The 12,079-nt window shown below is 40.1% G+C and overlaps 1 protein-coding gene across 1 annotated transcript in view; it reads left to right on the forward strand.

The window, feature by feature from the left end:
- TTC39C (tetratricopeptide repeat domain 39C) overlaps positions 1-12,079 on the forward strand; it is a gene marked incomplete at its 5' end in the record, with an annotated part of 93,722 nt that overhangs the window by 70,279 nt on the left and 11,364 nt on the right. Inside the window, 3 exons of the mRNA XM_084251922.1 lie at positions 4,929-5,022; positions 7,744-7,851; positions 11,757-11,866. Of these exons, the coding sequence (XP_084108048.1) occupies positions 4,929-5,022; positions 7,744-7,851; positions 11,757-11,866 (312 nt within the window). The remainder of the gene's footprint in view (positions 1-4,928; positions 5,023-7,743; positions 7,852-11,756; positions 11,867-12,079) is intronic.

The following is a 12,079-nucleotide window of genomic DNA, read 5'->3' on the forward strand; positions in this document are numbered from 1 at the left end:
CCCCTTTGATAACCACCGTTCTGTTAGAATCTAAGACTTTGTTTTTGTTTTGTTTGCTTCTGTTCTTTGTATTTCATACATGAGTAAAATCATAGGGTATATTTGTGTTTTTCTGACTTACTTCACTTAGCATAATCCCCTCTAGGTCCATAAATGTTGCAAAGGGCAAGATTTATTGATTTTTATGGCTCAGTTATGTTCTGTTATACTTATATGCCACAAATTTATACATCTTTAGTCATCTGCCAGTGACTGTTTTCACATCTTGGCTATTGTGGGCAGTGCTGCAAATGTCACACTGTTCTTTGTCTTCTTTCTCCAGGTATGTGTGTTGTTTTAGGCCAATAGCATACACTGGTATATCTGGGGTAGAGTATTAAACAGTTCTTAATTATGCCTGTTAGAATCTGGACATTTTCCTGGTGGTCTGAAATAATTTGTTAGAAGCTGAATTGCCACTAACTGCAAGACTTGGTTCTAAATTTTGGAAAACAATATTGCAATTTACTTCCAAGTTTTTTTTTTTTTTTTTGAACAATGTACTTTCCCTAAGTGCATTTTATTGACATGAATTCATTTATTTCAACATCCCCTGAGAACATAAGCAAAAACAATCATTTTCTAAGTCCAAAACTATGCTGATTATGAAGTTGGCACTACAGTTAGATACTATTGACCAAAATTTAATATTCTCTGTTAAACTGTGTGTCCATTATAAGTAAAAACTTAAAGTACGGTAATATAAACATTTTACATGAATTATTTAATTGAAAGGTGTGGGTTTATAGTGAACTTGTTGTACACAATTCCAGAGCAGAAAAAAATAATGAGAGTATATTTTGCACATCTGCAAGTTTTGTCATGATCTTGATAATAAAACTCACTGAGGAGAGCACTGAACAAAAATTGTCAGTGTCATTCTGAATATAGAAATTCTAAATAAATATTAGAAAATCAAATCCAGTATTACAATTGTTAAATGCCACATTATGACCTAATAGGGATTATTCCAAAAAGGAAAACACATGGTTCAACCGCAGAAAATGTTTTCCTGTTATTCCTTGTGTGAAGACAGTAATTGATAAAACCATACAATTTTATCAGTAGATGCTCAAATGGCATTTAATGAAATGTACTACCAACCAGATTTTTAAACTATTAACAAATTAGAAATAGAAAGGAAATCTTTGGTAAAAGTGTCATCTACTAAAAACATGCAGCAAACAATGGATTAATGGTGCAACATTAGAACATTCTCATTAAAGACAGAACACAGCAAGGACGCACATGCCATGCTTGCTGATATCCAGTATTTCAGCTGGTGATCCTAGCCAATTATTTAAGTATAGTAGAAAAGAGTGGACAACACTATCATCATTTTGAATATGTCCCTGGAAAACCTAAGAGAAAAAACTCAAAAAAAATGGAATTCATAAATGTGACATGTACAAAGTCAACTTGCAAAAATCTAAAGCTTTCTCCTACATCAGCAGCTTTCACTTAGAGAATAAAATGGAAAAACAAATCCCCTTTACAACTGGTATGAATATAAAGTGCCTAGGAATACACCTGTAGAAAAAGAAGCCCTGAGTGACTGGAAAAACTTGTTATATCTCATTAGTAACAATGCAGTAACTATAAATTATGCTGATTTTAATTGGGCAATAAACATGCACCATTTAATTTGGCAAAGACTAGTGCTTTTGTTCTTTATGACTTGCTCTGGAAGCAGATAAAGCTGTGGCTTCTGTGATAAACTGTGTCATTGTGTAATTCACAGAGAAGTCTGTCTGGTACTAATTCTTGGCTTCATGGCTATTTCATACTAGCCCGTTTTCTATATTCTGTCTGTGCCAAGGCATGTGTACTTTAAAAAAAATTAAACGGTGGATCAAGTATCAAGTTGAATATAATTCTCCTTTCTCTGCTGGGTTGTGCATTTAATTTGCAATCATAAAAGCTCCCATGGATCATTTTTATTTTAGGTTATTTTGGTGAAAAATAAGAGGAAATATATATCCACTCTTTTAATGGCTCTTTGCTTTAATTCCTCAATGCATGATCAGAACAGAATAAGAATTAATTTTATTATGAGCAAGTTGTGCTTGCTCTTGGGATAATGTCAGTACATTCTGTAAATGGTCTCATTACATTTAAATTCTTATTTGAGTGCTTTTAATGAAAAGTAGATGGTACTTTCCTGCAGTTTATATTTTATTTTATTTTTTAAGATTCATTTATTTATTTATACAGGCACTGGGTACAGTCAGAAGCATGGAAGGGTGAGAGAATTTGCGAGAGTGGGGAACAGAACAGGCAAACTGACAAAATACACTGCTGAGGGGAGCAGCGGGCACGGCAGGAGAGGTCTGTCCCGCCATGTGGGACCCTCGCCCAGCGGCCAGGGATCAAACAAGCGCTGCAGAGGCTGCGGGCAGCTTCGCAGCCCAGTGCTCAACCGCTGCGCCACCAGGGGAGGCCCTTCAGTTTGTATTTTAAAGAAATAGATTGTTTTCATTTTCTAAGGCTATGTAACAAACTGAATTTATTCTCACATACTTCTGGAGACTGGCGTTCATAATCGGCTTCACTGGCTGAGCTCGGGTATTGATAAGGTGGCACGCCCCCCAGAGGCTCCTGGGAGAGTCCAATCTTTGCCTCTTTAAGCCCTCGTACAGGCCAGCTTCCCAGGCTGGAGGGTGCCTGGCTTCACTCTGCCTCCTTGTTCACACTGCCTTCTCCTTTGTGTTTATTAACCCTCTCTGTCCCTGCCTCTTTTAAGGACACTTGTGATTGTATTAGGGTCTACCAACAATCTGCAATACCCTTCACCTCAAGATTTTTAATCCTACCTGCACATACTCTCCTGGAAGAAAACATACTCTGGAGGCAATCAGAGCAGAATGAATACTAGTCAATTGCTAATTTGTTGACCTTGGCCAATTTACTTAACATCTCTGAACTTAAGTTTCTTTGTCTGAAAATAGAACTAATGCTTGTCACAGAGAGGGTTAAGAGAAATGTTGATTCCAGTATTACTTGGATTTTATTTTCATTCCTCTTTTTCATAGCTCTGTTTTGAATCGTCTTTGTAGCTCCAAAGCCTCAGTCCACCTGGGCATATAGTTGTACAATAAATGTTCCCAAGTTGTTTTCTGTCCTTTGAAGGACATTGCACTGTCATGCTTTGAACCCAGATAAGGACAATTTGGTGGTGTCCATCCTGAAATATCCAGTGTGTGTTAGTTGTCATTTACTTAGCAAACTGGGCGGGGAGGAGGGTTAGGGCGGGTACATGCCAAGCAAAATCCCTAATGCTGGTTTCTGTGTAACTATGCTAAATTGAGCATATGTATGATGCAGGGAAAGAACTGTTGATCCAGAAAGGGAAGTTAGGGATGGAGAGAGTGCGTGTGCAGGTCTTGCTTTACAGCACATGCACACACACTGCATAGAAGATTACCACAGTTGTTACTTTTTTTGCCGCTGGTATTTTGAGCATGTACTTAAAGTCAGCTTGAAACTTTTGAGTTCACAGTCGCAGGCCTGTTTCACAATCCTGTGGGGCTTCCTCTACCTAGATGCTAAGCTGCTTGAGAACAGGTGATGTGTATCTCCTGTCAGCATTTGTGGATGGTGATGAGGGCTTGAGGGCTGCAGCCTGAACCTCTCTGACAACAGACTGAAGTGTTACTTTGGAGTATGAGCAGTTACTGATCCAGCCATGGCCTTGGTGCAATCAGACATTTGATGTACAGTGTTTCTAAGTCACACACTGCCCTGAGACTCTGCGCTGATGCAGCAGTTCTCTGTTGTGTCCCAGGGGTCTCCCCACTGACCGAGCATCACCGAGGAAGTGAGGAATGTGGTGGAGGCTGGTCCACAGGGTAGCTGGCAGCCTTTTTTTTGAGATCTGTTCTTTTGCTCCAGCCTGGGAGGAGAAGAGGCAGTGGTAGCGCAGAGGAGGCACACAGGGGGACACGGAGAGGAGCATTGAGCCTGGGCAGAGAGAGCCATGCTAGCACTGGTGGGAGCCAGACAGCAGCGCTCCTCAGCATGCCCCAATCCTTGGAGCATTTAGGATTTTATATCTATATATATATGTGTGTGTGTGTGTGTGTGTGTGTATACGCATATACACACACACACACACATATTTGATGAATGCGTGATACGGAACACCTGTCTTTGTTGTGTTTAGATTTTAATCTAACCCTTTTTATACTGGTGATGCTTTTTAGATGTACTTATCAAGGCCTTATGGTATCAGGTTGGCTAGCTTTGAAAGAGATCTTTAGTGGAAGGAAGAAGTAGAAGAGATATTTGGCAGTCTGTTGAGTTCTTGAGAGTGCTAGATGAATGTGAAAGTCAGAAATGCACTCTGGAACCTCAGAATTTCTAAAGAATTGAGAGAGGAGACTTGCTAACTAGAACCAATCAGAGAATAGCATTCTGGATAGCAAATGAAGTGCAAATGAAGTGCTTGTTTGTAGAGTGAGTGGGTGGTTGGGGGACAGGAGTGTGGGGGCAGGACCAGTGGCCTGACACCTTATAGTCACTCAGTACTGACTGAGTCTTTCAGGCCAGAGTGGGTATACACAGGAGGATGGGGCATCAGCCTACTAGGGGCTAGGTCAGCATTTGGACCACAAGAAGTTCTCTCTTACAAGTTTGAAGAGAGAGCTTTTGGAGAAAGTGGGTATGAGCTGAGCCCCTCGCTCCTGGAATCTCCTGGCTGAGCAAAAGGATCTCTGTTCTTGGGTTCATCTCACAACTGTGAGGTCCATGGCAGTGCTGACCGGAATCTTGGAAACCTGGACTGCTTCAACTGTGTAAACAACTGCTAAGGGGCAAGATGCTTTCAAATTATGATTGTAATGTTTATGACAGATCTTAGCCAGTAACTCTATTTTCACTTTTCCCCTTAGTGTCAAATTAATAGTGCCTTGACTTCCTTCCACACTGCTTTGGAACTTGCCATAGATCAGAGAGAAATCCAACATGTCTGTCTGTATGAAATTGGTAAATATGAAATGCCTGTCTGGTTTCTTGTCGTGAAATAATCTTAATGCAAGTATGCATGTGCTCGCTTGTGTCCAGCTCTTGTCATGCAAGTGCTAATGCACCTGTTCATCATTAATGCTATTCAGCTTATATCTTTGTGAAATGCATGCTGGTTCTGCCTTTTTTAATAAGAGGACTTTGGTATCATAGCACGAGTAATTGTTTTCACAATTAATTCTTATTCTTTATAACAATTTGATTTTAAGACAACAGATAATGTTCAATCAACCAATCATTTGTAAATACGTATTGAACTACAACCTTAGAGTTCAAAACTGTTTTCTCCTCCTTCCCCCACTATTTACCTGGAAAGAAGATATGGCTTAGGAGAGAAGTGGGTATGTAGATCCAACCACAGCTCTTGGGGATGCTGGTCGAGTTGAGGAGCCCTGATAGTTGCCATTGGAGTTAGGGTGACTCCTCTTGCAAACGTAAAATCACATGAATGAGCAGGATGCCCTGGCATACCGAAGGCACTCCACATGTTAGTTACTTCCTTCCTTTTTTCCCCTCTTGGAGAAAGATTTATAAGCAGACTTGGAAGCATCTGTTTGCTTAAGATTTTCCCCACTTGTTCTCCTAAGTTGTTGCATGAGGTTTTTTACTGATGGCATGAAAATTGCCCAGCCCTGTTACATTAATAATTCTATTATCAGTGTTACAGTTGCTTTTTTTATGCTAAGAAGCATAAACTCAACTTTGGATTGAAAGAACACACATTTTTAATAATGTGTTCATACTTTTTAAAGTTTTGGCCTCAAACTACATACATCATAGAGCACATAGTAAAAGAATGAAGATGGGATAGAGAAAGGAGAACTGGATGAGGTAGTGATGGAAATTAAAAGGGAAACCTGGACTGAAAAGATTACTGTAGGGATGGAAGAAGTAGAGTTCCCTGGGGAGGCAATTGAAATGTCTTTGTGATTCCAGGGTGCATGCTGCTTGCTTTGCCTGCTGTGGACAAAATTATCTTCCTGAATCTTTTAAAAGAAAAGTGCAAACTAAAAGATGGGAAGCTGCCCAATGAACAGCACTAGGTTTTAAATGCCTGTTATGTTAGGGAGGCAAATGAAGTATAATCCATGTAAAATGTATGTTTGTGAGGCTAAATTCCACTGGAATTCTGTTTAGTGGCCATAATGTAGAAGGACTTGAATGATAAGCCCTAGCTATGATGGCTTTTTTCTTGAAACACTTAACTTTTTTCTCCTGGTTTCATTAAGTTGACCTATAATAAATGTATAAGCTGAATGCCTATGGCATAATAATTTTTGTAGTCAAAAGTATAGTTTTAAGACAATTTCATTAATATTTTTCACACATGGAGCTCTGTTTTCTGAGCTGATCTTTGAAGTAGTAAAGATTTGAGAATTTGAGACCTTTGAAAAATTTCAATCATGAATTACATAATTCTGTAAATTACATAACTTTGGCAAACAATGATTAAATATATATAAACAATTATATATTGATATATTGCAAAATGGTTGTGTGGCCTTTTTTAATGTACCGTTTCAAGATCTGTGGCAGAATGTTAGGAAGTTGGAGTTATTAAATCCAACACTAGGCCCTTTAGAAAGTTAACTCAGTGGGAAAAGTAGGAAAACCCTAAGTCAGGCTTCTTAGCTTCAGCGCTTCCTCCCACCTCTATTTTGCACTTAATTCAGATCTTACCCTGATGTCTTTTATAGGATGGAAATAATTAGCCCCAACATTACTCTAAAATATGCCACCTTCATGTCTAAGCTCATAGAATTTAACATGGAATTTTTCTGGAAAAGTGGAACTTACTTATCCCCTTAAGTTTAAATGGCAGTTCTAAGATAACACAACTATTTTGTGATGCACATGATACCAGAATTTTCTTTTTTATGGAGGCAACATCATGTATGTGTTGGCTTTTGATCCTTAGTTCTTCCCTTTTACTAGCCGGTGGCCTTGAATAAGTCTCAAAACCTCTCCATGTCATAGATTTTCTCCTTGGCACACCATCAGCCACCTTTGTAAGTCTGAGCAGGGATTAGAGAGAATGATATCAAGTGCCTGGCATAAGGCTTGGTATTCATTGGGGCTCAGTTGATGGGAGATACTTTTACTAACAATGGGGATCAGATCAGATAGCTTTCCTTTTCTTTGCTGCTGCTGCTTGCACAACATCAGTCGCACTGTGTTTTGACCTGGGAAAGATGGGGTCCTTATGCGGCTCCACTACTAACCTGCAGAAGGAAGGCAAGGAGGTACTTTATTTCTGAGTGGATTACTCCCTACTTCTCACAAGGGCTTGAGAATTAATAGTAGCTATTAGTGAGCAGGTGAGTGCTTTAGGACTTTGTGAGATGGTCACTGTGTACATAATCTAATGCTGCTTCGTTTTCTGTGCCTGCTTTTGGAAAAGTACTGCTGAGCCTGAAGTCCTCTCACCACCAGAGGAAGCAAGCTGGAGGGTTTTCCTAGAAACCTTTGCCTTACTCTCTTTTATGCTGTGTGATCGGTTGAGGAATTAAAATGCCTTTTCTTATGCAAAAAATTGCATTTAAAAAATTTAAGAGAAAAAAGATAAACTTTAAACTTTACATATAGCATGCAAGAGCAAGATATCAGCATCTGTGATTTGTTGCTTAAAGCCGGGGTGTGAAGCTCCTTCCTTTGGGTGTACTGAAAATGTTTCTTTCCTAGGATGGTGCAGCATGATAGAGTTGAATTTCAAGGATGCATTTGATGCCTTTGAGAGGCTGAAAAACGAGTCCCGGTGGTCTCAGTGCTATTACGCCTATTTAACTGCAGGTGAGTTGACCTCTCTTGTCTTGCAGTAGCTCAGATGCGTTGGCAGAGGGGAGCACAGTGGCTGGGGTTGTAGAAGCTGCGTTCTTCCCCTGAGATTTTCCCAGGATGGCAGTGAATAGCAGCTGGACTCAGCGTTCACCAACTCAGGTGAATACCATCCCCCTCTCCTGCCTTTCCCCTGGCTGGCGCGGTCGGTCATGTGCTCCCTTATGGAAATTCTTATTGTGAGAGTCTCCCTGGTATTGTGCATTCTGCCTCTAAATAGTGTCAACTTACCCTTACCCCACTCCTTTCTTTTCTATTTTTTTTTTTTTTTGGTTTACTATGAATTGAAAGAATTTTTAAGACATCAATGTATTAGTAAAATTTTGTTAACATTTGTGTTTCATATAGATTTTGAGTAGTCTGCTCCACCCTCATTTTACTAGTAACATGTTATATTTACAGTATGATTTTGAAACACACGGTGTTTCTAAATGGCATATCATTACCGCAGAAACACCTGTAATTTCTGATGTGCGTAGGAGCACTTTGTTTGCATTAGGAGATAAGCGAAGGCCTGCTGCCATCTGGTGGACAAGAGTTGTCAGTGCCCTGAGATGCATGAGGTGCCATGGTGGCAAGAAGAAACCCAGGAGGTTGAACATTTTCTTTCTGCCTCTTAAGAATGAACTCTCCTTTTCAGCCACATAAGTAATTCCCTTACTTGAAATTCAAACTAAGAAAAATATTTCCTTATTTATTTGAATATTTGGATTTAATGAAACCCCATTAACTGATAATTTGTTTAGAGTCTGGTAGAATTAATAGTCCCTGATAGGACCACAATCCATTAGCAATCAATGTGAGCTCTCCTGCTGCCGCATGCCTCACTACAGTACCTGCAAGGCATCTGGTTTATTTGTCTCTCCAGCCAATGTTTGAAAAGGATTATTTTCAGTGTGCTGGCTAGTATGCTGTCTCACACCACAAGAATTTGTAGGCATTTCAGATAAAAATGTAGCATCTGTTTATTAAGTGACCTTGATGTGCCCAACACATTCCAGAATGTATGAACCAGAAGACAGGCTTGCACCATAACCCAACAGGCTGTTGAGGTGTAATTGGGTCACACAGTCAGTTGTGAGCAGCTTTTTTTTTTTTTTTTTAAGTCTTTGCTGAGCATGGAACATGAAATATACAGTGCAGCTACATAGAGGAACATATTTATTCTCTAAATATTAGAGATTCCAGCAGAGTGTCAGTTACAGGAGATGATGACAGAACACAAATGACTCTGCTCTCTGCCTCTGCAAGGGATTTTGTGTAGATGACAAGACATGTGAATAGCTCACTATGAGGAATAAACAGGAAAGGAAAGGATTATTTTGTCAAACCAACAGAAAAGGCCTCTTGCGGGGGCTGCCTTTTGAGCTGGCCGTGGAGGACAGGTGCAGGTGGACAGGCAGAGCTGGAGAGGATGGGATTTGGGAAGCAGAAACACTGCCACCAGGGACTTAGTTCCTTAGAGTATATTTTTGTCATAAAATACACATAGCATAAAACCTACCATGGTTAGCCATTTATTTTTCCATTTTTAGGGGTACAGCTCAGTGGCATTCCTGAGTAACATTCATAATGTCATACAACAATCACCTCTCCATCTCCAAAGCTCGGTTATCCCAGACAGAAACTGCATCTATTAAACAGCAACTTCTCACCCCCACCCCTCCTCCTCCTGGTCCACAATTCTAATTTGCATCCCTATGAATTTGACTTTTAGGTAGCTCTTGTAAGTAGAACATACAGAAAGTTTTGTATCTGTTTGGCTTATTTCTGTTAGCATAATGTCTTGAAGTTTCATCTATATTTTTTGTTGTATCAGAATTTTCATGCACTTTTAATGATGCTCTACTGTATGTTCACGCTGCATCTTACTTACCTGTTCATCCGTTGATGGACATTTCAGTTGTTTCTACCTTTTAGCTTTTCTGAGTAATGCTTACTATGAACACAGGTCTGTTGAGACCCTGCTTTCCATTCCTTTGGATATATATCCAGAAATAGGATTATTGAGTCATATCCTTGTATTACTTTTGCAACTCTTCTCTGGGTTTGAAATCATGTAATTAAAAGTTGCTAAAAATAGATTCAAATATCACTTACAGGTTGTAGCATAAACTTAGATTAATGGAAGAGCCAAGCTTCTTAAATTGTCTTTAGGTCTCAGATTTAAGGCAAACCAGATATGCGCAAGCCTTCACGCATCTACATGCTTTCAACTGTCTCTAAGTGTCCGTGGGAGAAGGTGGTGTAATGTATTCTACGGGATTAGGGGTTTTTAGTGTAGTAGATATGAAAGGTTGGCTGAGATACCTGATACTGTTACTATTTATCACTGTGCCTCATTCATAATCTTTCTGTTTTCACTCTCCTTTGTTTGCTCACTTTTTTCTTTTTCACATGATTCTGAGAAGGATACCACTTATTTGAGGGGCACCTCAAGCTAGAAGCTACAGAACTTCACTTCGTTTTCATTGGTTAATTGTGTAACCTGAGGCAAGTCGTTGAACTTTTCTGCACCTTTGCATTCTGTTATCTTTAACTTGATGGGGTTGATTTCTAAAACAATCACTAATTTTTTTAAATATTTGGGCTGTGAGGTCATTTTGGATGGTTTTAGATCCCCGAAGCTGGACTAGGGCATCCCTCGTAACTGTATATAGGGTTGTCCCTCCCTTTGAATATTAGCCTAAACCCTCTGGTGCCCCGTAGAAATCTTTGGACTTTCCCATCACCTCACTGCCTTCAACTTTTCTCAAACCTTGCTGCTTCTGCTTCAGTGGCCCAGCTGCTACCTGTCTGCCTTTGACATTACCTGGCCTTGTATTCTGATTGATCTAGCCCAAAAATGAGAGGGCAGGACCAACTACCTAGTTGTAGGGGTACTTGAATAAAGAAGGAGGAACTAGCAAGTCAATGGGTATGCCAACCAGTGATTGAAAAACAGCGCATGGCAAAGACATCTAACAAGACTACTAGAAATGAAGTTGGTGCCCTAGGGGTTGAGAAGATGATGATAAAGAGTAAGTAAAGTTTCATTAAGAAGGTGGGACTCAAATCAGTGTGAAGTTTGGAGAAGGAAAAAAACAGACATAGCAAAGGGGCTATGATTAACACTTTGCTTGGGACTCTGGGTGGGGTGAAGATGCTCTGCAGACTCTCAAAATCTTACCATCCCCCAAAGCTCTATTCTATGCCTTGGTCCTCACAGCTTCCCTGATCACTCCAAAGGGAAATGATCTCTTTTCTTTCTGAACTTTTCCAAAAACACTTTGATTTTCTACCTCTAAAGGCTGTTATCACCCTCCACATTGTAGCGGAGACTGCATGTGTCTTATCTCTGCAGCTAAAATTTAAGTTTCATCAGAGTGCAAATATGTGTGTTTCTTCTTCACAAGCTTGCCAATGGATTGTAGGTGACGGTGACGCGTGACCTTGTGCAGGACTAACTCATTTCCTCTAGGCACAGGGACAGTCTCCTTCTGCTGTGACACTCTCGTGACCCTCTGGGCTCCTCATTGTCCTTTCCTAGATTCCTTTTCAGTCTACTTTTTGACCATGTGGACTCCAACCACACTGCAAACTGGGGATTTTGTGGGGTGTGAGAATCTCTCCAACCAGAGGATTAGGCCCACGGCTTTCCCATACATCCCTCCAAACCTCTGGCAACTTAGCACCTAGGAAATAATTGTTGAATAAATGGAATGATGGGTGGATGGTATAGTGCTCTGTGTAAGAGTCTTTAAAAATAGTTACTCCCATTTTTTCTTTGGCAACATCTTCCAAATGTCATCCACCTGGGTGTGGAGTGCTTAGTGTCATTTTCCCCTAATACTTAAGAATACGATGATGGTTTCTTGCAGTTTGTCAGGGCGCCACCGGTGATGTGGATGGGGCACAGATTGTCTTCAAAGAAGTTCAGAAACTCTTCAAAAGGAAAAACAATCAGATTGAACAGTTCTCAGTGAAAAAGGTATGTGGGAACCTGATGTATCGTGGCATTGGGCATCTGTAGCTGGTGCTGCCTTGCACAGGCTTGAGGAAATCATTCAAAGCTGGAGCCTTACTTGCCATGCAAAATGCAGTTCTCCACTTGGAGAGGATTTGCTCCCATGGCCACACTTCTGCTCTGAATAGAAAGTGCTTGTGTTGCTGCAAATAATTAAAGCAGTTGTTGTAGTTTTGG

This window comes from Talpa europaea (assembly GCF_964194135.1).
Source record: "Talpa europaea genome assembly, chromosome: 13".
Taxonomy (NCBI): domain Eukaryota; kingdom Metazoa; phylum Chordata; class Mammalia; order Eulipotyphla; family Talpidae; genus Talpa; species Talpa europaea.